The sequence below is a fragment of the Amblyomma americanum genome, chromosome 9 (assembly GCF_052857255.1).
Source record: "Amblyomma americanum isolate KBUSLIRL-KWMA chromosome 9, ASM5285725v1, whole genome shotgun sequence".
Lineage (NCBI taxonomy): Eukaryota > Metazoa > Arthropoda > Arachnida > Ixodida > Ixodidae > Amblyomma > Amblyomma americanum.
The window spans coordinates 123,480,581-123,496,153 of record NC_135505.1 but is presented as its reverse complement, the minus strand read 5'-3'; the positions used below and the strand labels follow the sequence as shown (position 1 = coordinate 123,496,153).

At 43.5% G+C, this 15,573-nt stretch overlaps 1 protein-coding gene across 1 annotated transcript; it reads right to left on the bottom strand.

The window, feature by feature from the left end:
- Positions 1-1,101: 1,101 nt before the first annotated feature.
- Positions 1,102-8,042, bottom strand: LOC144103638 (uncharacterized). The gene is made up of 4 exons (XM_077636302.1): positions 7,089-8,042; positions 2,806-2,877; positions 1,880-1,969; positions 1,102-1,200 (listed from the first exon to the last, which is right to left on the bottom strand). Exons 1-4 carry the CDS (start codon positions 8,040-8,042, stop codon positions 1,102-1,104), a joined length of 1,215 nt encoding a protein of 404 aa, XP_077492428.1.
- Positions 8,043-15,573: the final 7,531 nt, after the last annotated feature.

Here is a 15,573-nt window from a genome sequence, read left to right as displayed (position 1 = left end):
AATTACAAAACCAACAAGGGAGAGGAAAGCCTCAGGGTGCTTGCTTGATGGGCAGATGGCTCTTGATAATTACAAAGTGAACAAGGGAGGAGAAACCTCATGGTGCTTGCTTGGCTGGGCAGATGGTTCTTGATAATCACAAAGTGAACAAGGGAGGAGAACCCTCATGGTGCTTGCTTGGCTGGGCAGATGGTTCTTGATAATCACAAAGTGAACAAGGGAGGAGAACCCTCAGGGTGCTTGCCGGTTGGGCAGATGGTTCTTGATAATCACAAAGTGAACAAGGGAGGAGAAACCTCATGGTGCTTGCTTGGCTGGGCAGATGGTTCTTGATAATCACAAAGTGAACAAGGGAGGAGAACCCTCAGGGTGCTTGCCGGTTGGGCAGATGGTTCTTGATAATCACAAAGTGAACAAGGGAGGAGAACCCTCAGGGTGCTTGCCGGTTGGGCAGATGGTTCTTGATAATCAGAAAGTGAACAAGGGAGGAGAACCCTCAGGGTGCTTGCCGGTTGGGCAGATGGTTCTTGATAATCACAAAGTGAACAAGGGAGGAGAACCCTCAGGGTGCTTGCCGGTTGGGCAGATGGTTCTTGATAATCAGAAAGTGAACAAGGCATAGGAAAGCCTCAGGGGAAAACCTCCTCTATGGCTCATTTTTGCTTAACTAGATTTTCGGGAGGCAGTCCATCTCTCGACCCAAAACCTTATGAACAGTGGCGCGGTTGGCAGGTGGCAGTTCCATTGAATTAATTTGAATGAATTTCTTTGCCACCTGCTTTTTCGTGGCATGGACGGACGCCAGCTTTTCAATTCAATTCAATTTCCAATTTTCAATTCAATTCAATTTTCATTTTATTTACTCTGAAACATACCTATATAAAACAGGGGTGATCGGGATATCTAATGTCATTGCGCTAATGCGCAGGGCGTATCTAAATTGAGAACACAATTGGAGCCCGTTATGCCAAGCCCTTCGGCTAGTACCGGTATCGTTTTCGGTTTTCTTCGGATTATTCTTAGTGAATGAATTTTTCTTACAAAATGGAATTTAACAGCGTTTTGTCATGGGAGTGCAAGGTGTGCAGCACGATGAAACCGTTAACCCCACGTGACATTCATTGGAGCAGACGCTGCGTATGAGGAGCTATTGTCTGACTGGTAGAAAATGACCGTGTATGTGATGATGGCACTGGCGATCTGCAAAAAACAAAGGAAAAGGAAATGAGTTGCGGCCATACCCTAGGTTATTGACAAAAAGCTGCAACAAGCGAAAGTGAAAGGATTCCGCACACTGCTGTTTTTATTGCGGCTTGTCTTTAGAAAGAAATGAATATCAGTATCTTTTAAGCGTACTTCGTAGTTGAAAACAAAAGCGGAAAAAGTGTTCTTCGCTTGAGAGGACCACACTTCATGTCCGACATTATTGGACGAAAATTTTGAACATTAAAGAATTATATGATGCTTTCAGAGAAATATTGAAAGTAATGGCCTATGCTGCTGATGAGTATTAAAATGTCTTAACGTGTTTCCATCGATGGCATCGAACAGTTAAGAGTGTCATCGAAAACCAACGAGGAATGCTTTTGACGATAGCAAAAACGGTAACTGCAAAAAAATTCATGACTGCTGTGGGGGGGTCGTGCGATATATATTAGTTGTTCTACTGAAATCTTACATTATATGAAAAAATTGCGTTCATAACGGTTTCGTGCTTAAAAATGGTTTGGTTCAGAATTTCTGGCTTTGAGCGGCAGTTTAGCCTGGAGAACTGGCTAAACCAGGCGCTATAATATCTTTTGAACACCCGTAATTTGGCGATTTGTTGAAAATTTTACTCTCTTGAACAAAGATATGATTAAAATTTTATTTCACTGACCGAAACTATTAGGGGTGGTCCCACTTTGAAGAAACCGCAAGCGGAAAAGGAAAAATCTTGGTTCTGACAGGTGTGACGAAATTCTTGGATCTGTAAAAAGAGAACGATATGTATATTTACGCAGTATCATATATGAGTGGAATGCATTTTGCAGGAGAAAATTATGCAGGACACAGTTATGGAACATGTGCAAAACGAGCGCGCGAACTTCAAATGATGTTTTATCGACCTGAACCACCAGAAGTACATATGCACAAGCCAGAAGACTGATACCACCACATCACTAGCACTTGCCCCAGAATTTCGCCTCCCTCTTTCACCTTCCCCGCATAAGAACATTTGAGAAATGCAGGAGAATTCTCTTGACGCACATCACATACTGTTTTTTTTAGGAAACGCAACAATTTGGATGATAAAAATGCTAATGCAATGCCGACAAAAACTTCGCCTTAATTCTGTGTCTCTAAGGCTTCTGAAATTTTCGAGGCCCTATATGTACTGTGCTTCTGCATATATATTTCTCGTTCATATCAAGAAACAATAAATTTTAGTTGAGTGTTTGGCTTGCATGCGTTTGATTCCTAAGGCTCACATAAATTTACGCAGAAAAAAAATGCATTCCACTTATCAAGGCCAACAGACCCATCTAACCACTTCATCATTTTGGTAGAGATCTGTCGGAAGACGTCCACTTTGTGTACAGGAAGGCCAATTCCAAAATTTATTCTTCACTACTAGAACCACACAGCGAAAGCTGTGTATGATAAAAACCCGACAACACAGACCTCAGCACAAAACCGAATAGCGAAGTAACCATTGTTCACAACTTTTATGCGGAAGAAAGCAGCGCAGTGATCACTACTGTGAGGACAGAAGTAGATGAAATACAAAAGAAGTGCAAAAGTGTAATATGACGTGCACCTCACCTGTTCCCTCACTTCAGGTGTGTGCTCTTGTGAGACGAGGAGCTTGGTAAGCACGTCCCATGTTTTCTTTGCCTGCAAGAAAACGAGGCGTTTTTACGTGCGGCCGATAAATGTGGCCATGTCCGATGTCGGCCACTGTGAACGCTGTCATAAGCACTGGCGTTCTTGTAGTGGCCAGGTATTCAATGTACCGAAGCGTGCAATGCACCGTGATGTACCCTGTAGGGGTTGGGATCGGACAGAATCAGGAGTAGATGACTTCGTTTCGGTTTTGTTATTAATATCGTGCAACACGAAAAGAGAGTGCAATGCGCTCTGAAGACGTCAAGGAAGACGTCAAGCGCGGTTGAAGATAGACCTCGGTCACTCTTGCATCCGTCAATTCAACCACACGCGTTTCCTGGGCGTCATTATTGACTCCCGTCTACAGTGGCGAAAAGCTGTAGACGCGGTTGTTTCATCTATATCTTCCCGTCTCAATGTTAGCCGTAGAACTGCACGTCAGCAATGGGGAAACCATCCTTCTTCGATGGTCAAACTTCATGGCGCTGGTGGTCAGTCGCATAATGTATCAATTACCTTTAATTTCACCCTCGGCATCACAACTTGAACGTCTCGAAGTTGTCCACAGAAAGGGCCTAAGAAGAGCCATTGGAGTTCCCCAGGCGGCTGCGAATAAGGCAGTACTTCATTAGTCCCTATCGAAACCTCTTAGCCTTATCGCTTCTCAGAGACTACTAATGCATCCTGACCGCCTAGGAGAGACGGTAGCTGGGCGATCCATTCTCCAGCGGCTCTGCAAGAGATATGAGTCGAAGGCTTACTTGGCACTCAATACTCTTAGTTCTTTAGGCATTAATGTCCGAAGGCAAAGGAAACGGTTGAAACCCCCCTGGTCTTTTCCGACCCTCGACTGTAAGGTCACAATTCCCCATGTGAGCGCAAAGCGCAGCTCTCCTTTGGCAGCAACGCTTTCGCTTGTACTTGAACAACTTGGAAACAGAGTATGCCTGCCATCTTCAAATTTTCACGGATGGTTCTGTGGACAAGGTCATACAAGCTAGTGTAGCGGCTTTTTACATTCCTCCTTTGGACTGTAAGTGGTCCGTACCCTTCACTGCTGTCGTATCCTCCACAACGGTTGAAAGTGTTGCTGTTGAGGCAGCTTTATGGAAGTTAGGGTCTTGTCCGGCTCAACCGGTTGTCATCCTATTTTATTCAAAATCTTCCCTTCAAAGGTTAGAGCGCGGATTCCCTACTGATGTTTTGTCTATAAGCTCTCTGCGCTTGGTGCAGAATCAGCACAGCAAAGGCTTTACTCTACATATCCAATGGGTGCCCTCTCACATAGGAGTCAACGGTAATGAGGTGGCAGACAATCTCGCCCATAAAACTTTCTCAAGGATCCCATCAAAGAAAGCACCTCAAGATGGAAAAAGTCTATACAGGAAAACGGTGCTCGATCATTTCAGTACCCTGTGGAGTGCGTCCCACAAGCCATGTGTGACCAAGGGACTGGGAAGATCTCAGGCGACCCTTCTACATCGAATTCGCACGGCCTCTGCTCGCACTCCTGCATAAATTCATAAGACGGGCATAACATCGTCTCCTCTTTGCTCTTTATGTAGTGCGTGCGGGGATATCAAACATTATATTATGTACTGCCCAGAATACAACGCGGAAAGGTATGGGATGTTCGCTTCCTTCAAGAAGACAGGAACCCGTCACAGTACAGTTCAGGACGTTGTCTACCCGAGTGGAAACCAGGCATGCAGAAGGGAGGCTGCACGCCTTCTTTTAACATTTCTGCAGGACACGAATCTTGTTTTTAAATGGTGACAGCAGGAACGGACTATGGCGTACTGTGATTGAATATGTGCGTAGATGGTGTCTTCCGGAGTGGACTACGTTATACTGTGAGTGAATGTGTGTATGGATTGTAGCACTACAATGGCCTATGTTCTACTGTGACTGAATATGTGCATAGATGGTGACTTCTGGAGTGGACTTGGATGTGAACTGTGTGGATTGATTGTGTGCATAGATGGTGACTGTGGGAGAGAATGTGTGTTATTACAAGAGACTGTGTGCATAGCGGGGTAGATGCGACAGGCTTTAGGACATTGTTAATATACAAGAGACGCTACGGTGGAGCAACTGCCAGCAGATAAAGCAAGGCTAACCCCACCTGTAGCATTTAACACCTCAACTTAACTCAACTGCAATGCACAACGGTGCTAACGTTACCCTTCCAAAGTCAATGTTCGGTACTTGTTTTTGGTGCGCACCACTGCTGACTGTTTTGCACATATCTCGGTTTTCGAAGAGGTGGCAACACTGGGTTTGATTGCGGCGTCAGGCATGATAAAGAAAGCAAGTTATGCACTGCAAAAGTACTCAGAAGTCTGCCTTGTCGTAACTATGTTGCTATGAATTAATTCAGCCCAAGCAGAAAGAAAACACAAGAAGACCAAGGCCACAACAAGCAGTGAGAAATGATTGTTTATTTTGGGTTGATATATCATATGTGTTTACTTTTTGCGCGGAATTCCCCAAGGAAAAAAGGTCAAGCTATGCTGCATCGACCATGGTTTAGAAGAATAATACAAAAGAGCAAACTTGGACTGCAGTGTAGGAAAAAGACGATGTCCGCGACCTTTTAAACTGAACGTCAAAGCGCAGTTTTTCATTATATAGATATACCGGCCGCTTCAGCGAACTTTCCAAAATTTTCTAAAAGAAGCTTTTTGGGGTAAAATATGGGTTTCGCAGAGTAGCATTGCCAGCGTTGGCGGACACCAGAAAGCCGGTAAAGTGTCTTAAGTAGTAAGCTGGTTAAGTAATTTTTAATAATTAACTTTTCAACTCGTAGAGTTAGACTCCTAGATGCAATCAGAGATTTGGAGCCGGTCGTTAGTGATTGCAATATCAGTTTTTAGAATTTTGAAAACACGATTACCCTTTGCGCTGTGGATAGACAAAATTAGGCTTTTTCGACTAGTTGCGTGAACTGCAGGGTTGCTTTGCCTGCATGCTTTCAAAAGCGCATGTATTTTCGCACAATGCAGCCACATTTTGTCGAGCGACAAAGTCTTTGAATTTAAAATAATTTTGTTATCTAATATGTTCCGTAAACCTTACTGGTGGTATACGCAGAATGTTAAAGCATGGCGCTTCACGAATGTTCCACAGCAACTATTTTTTTAATTCGTTGGGTACAAGCTGAGTTATCTGTAGTCAAGCGTCAGTGTCAGCGTCTTTGCGCATTTGCTCGTCCTCTCGTCACTTTTCGCACGCTGATAGGTAGGCGCTTCTCCGCCGGGTGTTTTGAAACTCTCGCGCTCCACTGTGTCGGTTGTCTGCGCATGCAGGTTTAAAACACAGCAGTTGGTTAGACTCTATCAGGGGTCACGCAACTACCATGGCTGCGGCTAGTCAGCCGCATCACTCTGGTGGGTCAGGAAGTTTCGTCCACCGAATTCCCGCGCGCGTTGGTAGCCGGTGGTGGCGACAACACAATGCAGTGACAGCTGGTTTGTGTACTCCCCTCAAAATATGTTTCAGGGTGCCTTTGCGCTTAAAAGTGTGTGGATGCGTCCAGAGGCTCAAAAATTCAATGTTGTGGAAGAGACTCTGACAATCTAGAGACCAGAGTAAATGAAGCATTAGAGAACGTTAAACAAATTTCTTATATTCGTTTACGCAAGCAGGCATTCCCTGCCGAAAGACCTGGACTGTGTTTCGCATTTTGGGATTGAATTAAAAGCAATAAATAGTGAATACCTTAAACCTGCATTGGGCAATTCTGATTGCCCATTACAAAAGACCGGAGTGAAGGTACACGACGTCCTAAAAGGAAAGGATCATTCTTTTGTGTTTTCAAGTTGTTATTTCAGTGCCTCACCATTAAGCACCATTTGACGCATTCATCGAATTTTCCAAGAAAGACATTAAATTTTAGCAGTAATGCAATCTGAATTCATTTGTCATAACTTCGGAGCACACTGCCTCGCACCTTCAGTATGAATTTCGTATGCACCACACCAAAAGCAAACTTTCAAAGTTAAATCTATCGACATTTTTTTTATCGACGCAGCCTATGTTAATGCGGTGCGAAGCTATGTTATATACCGTATGTCGTCAAAAACGAACACACTACTCATACTCAAGAATGCGTTTTGTATGTGCAATGGTTTTCTGAATATCACGTACAAACCACTGTATAACTTAACACCAATATAAGCAGTTACGTGTGAAAAGCATTGTTTTTCTATTCATCTTACCTCGTTCAGAGCAGCGCCACAGTATGCGCCCAGGACAAACAGCTCTGCACAAAAGGTGATCAAGCCCACAATGTCCGTTATTAAGTCCAGAAAAGACCTGCGTGGCGTTAGGATACCATGCCCCCATGGTAAAACGTTCAGGATGTCAAGTGGAATGGCGATTAGAAGACCCACACTGAAGATTTTGTCGCACTGCACAAAGGTGTACCAAAGTTCACAAAACCGTGCGTGTTGAGTTGCCAGCTTGGAACGCGACAGCGGCTGATCGAAACCAAGGCTTTCGATGTCTTCGTTGATGCACCGGAGAAAGGAGGCGAAGGCGCGACTGAAGTACATGACCCAGCTAAAGCCAATCAAGCAGACTGTCTCTGAATACACGAGGCCGATCACACCGTAAATAACTTTCATATGAACCGGTTCCATGTAGCCATCGAGCAAAGCGATATCATCGGAAATCGAGAATAGTGCCACCACCGAGAAGACCACGTTCAGGGCGATAATACACTTAGCCGTTTGTCGGAGACGCGTTGGGCGCTGGAACGTCGATTCGATAGCTTGCATCTTCTTTACGACTTCGCAGAGTTCGCGAGAGTAGACAACAAGCGTCACAATGTTAGCCACTTGCACACCCAAATAACGACCGACGAGGATGATGATGATGACCCATTTTTCGAAATCGCGATATGGCTTTCCCTCCTCATCGTGTTCCGATAAGTAGACGAGGCAGGTGTCATGAATCAAGAAGAAAGCAAACAAGCTCCAGGACAGCACGGCGAAGGCCAAGTAGGGGGTGAGGATGGTAGCTGACACTCCGGCTTCGCCATTCAGGTTCTTCCAGGGGACGAAGGAGTAGCCGATGCACCGGTGGAACCTGCTGATGATGCTGAAGCCATCCACGAATGAGCCGTTGTCGAAGATTCCGATTTCGATAGACACAGACCGGAGCCTGACCATGTCACAATGCAAGAGGAACCTGCTCAAAGGCAGCCTTCTCTGCTCCGAATATCCGCTGAATGCAAGAGTCCTGAGAACGCCTGTTCTCATCTGTTGGAGAAAGGGTGTGACACGACTGCAGCCGCCAGGCAGGGTCGAAACATAGCAGTGTTTACACATGCGCTGATGACGTGCTTCTCTTTATTTTCTAATTCTCTGCCAACGTCCATTAGCCTAATCATTCCAGCGGGACACAGTCTGCAGGCCTAAGCGCGCCCTCGGGTTACTTGGCGTGTGTTTATGAATAGAAGAAGATAGAAGTGGCCCATGGGTAACGGGAAAGAAATTTCGTATATTCGTTTACGCAAGCAGACATTCCCTGCCCCAAAAGACCTGGGCTTCCGTCTTGCGTGCGCTGTCTAATTAACAGGTTGGTTTTGCGTTCCAGTTGTTTCTTTTGTGCAGGCATCATTCATCATTGATGCGATAAAGAAAACTTCCGAAGCGCTACAGAAAAGAGCGTTGTATGCGCATTCGTTAGCCTAACAATTATAACAGCTTTTAATTTCCTATCATTGCCTCCAGCACGAAGGTCCCTCATGTTTAGGAAAAGAAAATTGTTCAATTGCCGGCGGTTGTTTTTTAAAAGGCTGTCCAAAAGGACCTTGGATAAAACTCGGATGAGATGAAATTAAAGTTTTCTGGTTATTGTTGCTTTGAAGCAAAAATTTTCAAGAAGCATTAAGTATTGGTGAACTTTTTTTTCTGAAACACTCCTCAGGAATTTCAAATATGTGGCGCGTTCGCTTTGTTAGGGCCATCCGTGCGCATGCGTGCTGCTCTTTTCTACGTGGAAACTGCTCTTTGCACTCATGCTTGGAAGTAAACTGATGCTTGTTACAGGCGTAATCAAAGATCTCGCTACGGATGGAGGCAGATCTAAGACGGACCATGTCGAAGGCGAGGTGGAGAATTCAGCCGCTCACATCATTCCAAGTTGATGAGACATTCGGAGCTGCATATGTGTTCTGCCTGTTCCGAAGTGCAGGTAAGACACCACCGGTTCCCTGCTCAATTCAGTACTAGAGTCATTGTTGTTGGCGTCTGGAGGAACGACACACACCCACAGTGGGGTATTGACCAGGGTGCCTTGCACACTCCAACATTAGGAGCAGTTAAGATTAACACAGGTGAAATTTTGTTGTAGTGGAAAAGTTGAAGATAATTATAACTAACAAAGGAATCTACCTTACGCAATGATGTTGGTCACCGCGATGTTTAGCATGCTCGCATGCCCTCTCGTTTCTTCTTTTTTTTCTGCCGTTCTTCTGTTGCGCCTGCTTTCCATCGCGGCGATGCGCTTCGCTTTTCATAAGCGTAATAGCCCCGCGATGGGTGCCGCCATATCTGGAAGCTGTATGGCGGCACACTCTGTTAACGTTTGTCTGAGGGAATTTTTATCGTTGCTATTTTCGTGGAACGCATTTCTGCCGCTCTCGACACAAACAATCCGTATAATCTAATATGTAATTAGTGTAGCTGCAGGATCGGCCTAGCTTGCTACATCGTTAAAAGAGATGTAACCAATTTTGAGAGGAGGTGTTCCGGCGTGTGATTCCTTAGATTATGCGTGTACTGAAAACAAAGATGAGAAGAAGCTGCAAAGTTCAGATTATTTGGTGAATAACGGCTTGAGTGCAAAATTAAAATAATACTTTGAGGAGAAGTTGTCTCGGGCATATACTACACGACTTAGAATCGAAAACGGAATAATGAAAGGGGAAAACTTGCCAGCACCCACTTCGAAGCTGTCTTTTCAGTGAAGAGAAAACGAGAATTTCTTGCCCGCGATGCAATCAGAGTAGACGACTTCTTTCCCCCCATCTTGAGGAACGGTTCCTCTTGGTATTTGGAGTTTCATCTTTCGCTCTGGGTAGCTTATAATTTCTAGTGGGCGTAGTCAGGCTGCTGATGATGATGAGGGAAAACTCGGTTATTTCCAGCGATGAAATGTTTTCAAAACCGATGTTATACAGGCCTTTGAAATTCAGTGCACAATTATATAATTTTTACGGTTTGAAAAGTAGTAGAATGAGCCTTAAGACAACTGTATTTTTTTCTTGCTTCGGGAATCTTCAGTACAGGACAAATGCTGGACTTAAAGAAACAGCGCATAAGTGACTAAGGCTGCTATATGAAATAAAGCACAGAATCAAGTAGTTAACGACGAATTTGGCAGAAATTTATATGTAACGCAAAATTGTGTTTAGGTGCCTAAAAATTAGTAATTGGAAGTGAGGCTTCTATCATTAGAGAATAGATGATGAGAGGTGGAAAAAAAAATTGCACGGCCGAAGGAAAGTAATTTTACAATGCGTGCTTTGAAGGTAAACATTGTACTGTTGTTGTGGGCTAAGCCTGTGGGCTCAAAATTGTTGCTTGTCTTGATTGTACTAGTTTACTATACACTATATATGCTAGTATAATGAACTAGTTCATTAAACTCGCATGCCACGAATACGGAGCAACGCCGACTGTCAATTGTAATCATGCTGTTAAACAGAAAGAGAACTTAAAGCCATAGCTAGAGCATATCTGTTCGCGCTGTTAGCATTCGGCCGTGCACAAAAGAAAAAAACAAACTTGGTACTTCGGTTCCATTAATCAATGTGCAGGTGGATAAGTCAAATAAACTTTATTTCATAGTATTGATGTACTAGTTAAAGTAATCGCGTATGCCAGGAAATGCCGGAAAGTCAGGTACTGTAGGAGAGCCTTTTAAAACAACTATTAAAAAAAACCTAAGGTAGTAATTTCCAAATACTTATATAATAATGAACATGTTATTCGAGTGCGGTACATAGCATGCCGTAATAATGCAAGCTATTTAACTATTACAGAACATTCCAAAGTAGCGAGCAGCCGCAGTAAATATCACGGAATGTTATCCAGTTATTAGTGCTGTATGATCCCGCTGAAGAAGTATGCCTTGTCGACGGTGATTACAAGCAGTGCAGAAATAGACGAAGAGTGGATTTGAAGGTATAAATGCTTACTGGCCTTTCGACACTTGCTGGTAACGAACTCGGAAGGGCGATAGCGAAAAAGTAAACGTTTTTTTTTTCGCAGTTAAACTTCTGATCATTCAAGTGCATACAAGGTTTTCAAAGTTGAATACTATATTAGGAAATAGTGTTTCATTGGGATGAAGTTCGGTGTATATTGTCATTAGGCTCCCGCTACTTACTACTCATTAGGGTGCTTAACACAGCTAGCGCGACAATTGCCTTTTAAACTGCGCACTGTAAAAGAAGGTGGGTTGACAATTACTGTAGTCCGTATGCCCACACGAAGCTTTGACATTAATAATAGAAAATAAAATGACGATACTGCATAAAAGAATAAATGCATTTTTTTTCGAGGTTGTTTTGTATATAGTTTGGCATGGATCTGCGGGCAGTATTAGTGAAAAAGTGAGCCTTGAGAGATAGTTAACCTTATTGATATTCAGCCTTACTGCTCTTTTTTTTACCCCTGATGGCATTAGATATGTGGCGAAACATGTGACAAAGCCACTTAAAGACTGCAAGCTCGGTTCTTTCTTAGGTATCGGACTCCAAGATGCGAGGTTTGGTTTGTAATGCGGCTAAAGTTTGGATGGAAAGAAAGCGTAAAAAAATAGACTGAAAAGCGTAAAATAGCCTGAGATGTATTGCACACGAACGAATAGGCCTCTATTTCGCCTCAAGCGTGAAAAATATAATATTTAAGCTAACACGTATACAGGACAGCTTAGTTTTCTGCTGGGGGACTCAAAGCCGTCACTGACAATCGTAGGATAATCGCCGTAGAACATGCACATAGCTGACAGAGTTTTTTATTTGTCTATACCCTGTGCAAAGAACAGTTGCTTCGTTACCTCCCCACTCGTTTACCTCCAAAAGTTCAAAAACTGAGAAAATAATGCCGGTAATTACACAGCGACAGTGAAGGAAATAGTGGAAGGTAACTAAAAAAACTACCATGCAAATGCATAAAGAGGTCAAACCTTCTTTCATTTTAACCTTACGGCTAACCTTTACCTCAAAATTTAGAAAGTGCGACCGACAAATGGGTTATTTTCTAGTTTATTTTCCTTTTTTTCATTTTTTCATTTTCCTGCTGAAAACGTTGGGCTTTCATATTATGTCTCGCCGTGTGGGATTGAAACAGGTTAGCCCGCAATATTTTTCCAAGGTCGTGCGCTGAACTCCATTTTTAAGTGCACGCTTGAAGAAAACACCGGGGATTTGCAGATGATTTAAATTAGTGCCTGGTGCCCTATATTCTAACGACTTTATTCCCGATTTATACATTTATCTTTTACATCGATAAGCCTTGCCGTTCCTAACAGTCAGCGACAAACGTTCGTTGCTGACGTTATTCTGACAATTTTTGCCGGCTTCCGTTCATATAGGCAGCTCAGAATAGATAGCGTTAAAGCTATGCGAAATGTAGTATAGTTCCTTGTTTAGTAGATAATATCATCCTTGTTCTGGGCCTTTAGTGTTGCGCGATTGTAAAGAAATCGCCCTCCAAACTGGCGAGATAATTGGGAAGCTGAGTGTCTCTCTTTCAAAGGGGGCCACAAATCACCGAGTCCTTGCTGTACCTTTGTTTTCTCAGTGCAGATGGCAGCACATGTTCCAGAGAAAGTATCGCAGTTTGCTCTTAGAGGGCGCTGCTCGTCTACTTGCTGCCGCCTGATTTCTAGCCATATGCTGACACAGTGACCTTGTCGCCCTAGGGCTGTTCTCCATATCATATAGAGTGAGTGCCGATTATGTCGACTCTCGTGCTGTATTCACACCTTTTACATTTATCACGGCTTCGTGCAAACGATACCATGTTTCCGGGAACGCACTAAAAGCGGATTATAGTGCTCCATATAGTATTCACCACGGCTGTTCTTGCTACTATTGTAATTTTATTTTCAGCATAAAGTATTCTGTTATTAACCGTTTTGCTGCCCCGAAGGCATCGGAACCATTTTTAACTCTTAATATCTATAAAAAAGTAGAGATAAGCGGACAGTTTGTCACAGTTAATGCATAAACTGTAATGCGAAAGCGCTGAGGGTAAAATAAATGAAATGAAATGAAACTTGATACCTTGGCGCATTTTAAGCGCGGTACCGTCGGATCGCTTTTCTCCCTGCACAGAACGTGGTTACAAAATGTAACTTATGAGCGTCTTCAGACCTCGCGGATGCCTTGAAACTTTCCTGTGCAGTGCCAATCGAGTGGGAGCTGCAGTGACACTGGTTGTTTGGTGTTGAGCGAATTCAAATGAAATGCATGCGACGAGAACGTTACTCCACTCTCATCGTACGCGGTTAGGGTTGAGCGTCGGTCAGTATTGCAGCGACGTTTATGTTCTAAAGAAGCCAGCTTTTAGCCTCACGCTGCTGGGAAAATTGTTGGTTTAAGCAAGAGCTCTTAGATCTATCCAGTTGCGTAACTCTACTTTGAAAAGTGGCTAGCTTTAATAGCCACTTTCCAGGTGCTTACGGATGGTGACGCCATCTGGACCCAAGAGTTAAATAAAAGCTGTTCCCACATGTCGCCATTGCCTACTGAAAAGCTTTTTCGTTCTTTTATTTCTTAGTTTAGCTATCCGATTGTTATATCTACGGATTTTTGTAACTGCAACTGTTTCATCGATTTTTTCTGCAAGACGGTTGTGCGTTTATCAACAGTCTAAGTTTTCATGGTGGGTGAATGAACAGCGTAGCAAATGCGGGAAAAAGTAAGACAAGTGCAGACTAGCCACTGAGTTTATTGAAGAACGAGAAGTGTTAATATATAGTGAGCGCCAGCAATCAACTATAAAAACAGAAAAACCGACAGAAAGGTCAACAACCTATGCCTTGTGAAAGTCAAGTTATTGAATATCCTTGTCACTTAAAGTCACGGAAAGATTGCTGACGTATTTTTTTCCAAGGTTGTGGATGTGATACGCGTCCATGATTTTTCGCGTCACCTTGTTCTTATGGAAGAACAGCACGCCATTCTTTTTGTACAGTGGTTCGCATTTGCGTTTTTTGCAGCGAAACTTTGGCCCAGGAACCTGGCCATCTTTTTCTGGTTTTCTATCATGTTCTTTTTCGTGCTTACACTTGTACCTAGCACAATGAGGGGCAACGTGACAGAGAACGTAATTTTTTTGCGCATTCATGCTACCATAACCCCTTATTCTGGCGTCTGCCTGTTTGCCCAACATAGGTGGCACCGCACTTGAAGGGTATCTGGTATACAGCGTTTTCTTTGCAGACAACGGAGGGCGACACATGTTGTACCTGGCAACCAACCTTCATTGTGGTTGTGCCTGCGAAGCTTGTTTGCTCATGATACCCAGTTTGCAACGGGAAGAAATACGACTTCGACCTCGTACCTGCCTGCAACCTTCTTGAGGCCGTGCGACATGTCATGCTTGTAAGCGACTACAGCCAGACTTCTTTCTTTCTCTTATTTGAGTGTCCGCTCTTAACACTTTTAAGCAGCTTTTCTGAAACCCTAGAGATGACGCGATCTGAGTAACCCGCCTTTGTTACGCTGTTCATCCACTATGAATGCTTATCCACTTGCCCAAATCTCAGCTTTACTCAGTCTTGAAGTTCGCAACCTGAACGCAGTGTACAGTATTCAAAGAGAGCGGCGCAGTATTCCGTAAATACCGGAGTTTTGGCCACGTAAAAATGACGTTTTTTATACATGGACTCTATGGGAAGCTTCGCAACTGGCCATACCACAGAGCTGTGCTTTAATCGACCTAAATTATTCAATAATAACGTGCAGGTTGCCGCTCTGCAATCCTGCAATACTTGCTGCCATGCTAGCCTCTGAACACGTTCTCGTTTAAAATCTGCAAGAAATCTGCTGTGCTTATCGTACGAGACTAATCTTGACTTGGCTATGACGCAGAGCACGCAACCCTGCCTGGGAAAAAGTATAAGCACATGTGCATTTTCAGCTGTGGTAACTCGTTTACCTGAACTTCAGTTGAAATTTGCACTTGGCTATTATCCGTGATAGGTATTGTGATAAGTGACCTATGAAGAGAAGGACACCACTAGGAGAACACCGCTGAGTTTTTCGCTATGATTTGTTTCACGCATGAATGACTGTATAAGATGGTTTTCTTATCACGGTTTAGCTGTGGAAAGTGGATAATAGCTTCTTCTTTGAACAGCTTTTAGAGAACAATACCACAATTTTGAGGACCTCTGTGTATTTAATTTGCCACCTGCGTAAAAGGTGCATCTTCTGGTTAGACTGATGTGCAATCGCGGAGGTAAGTAAATACACCACGCTTCGGCAGTCAAATTTTTCTGAGGCGTTACCTAACGAAATGCAATAGATTGTTAGCGCATATGCAAATTAGATTTACTTTTGCTCGAGCACATAAGCGCAGGAAATGTCTTTTCCCGTTACAAGAAGCGACAAAGATATTGAACACAGAAGCGTGGTCCATATTACTGTCAACGACTTCACGCGCAAGTAGTTTTTGTGGC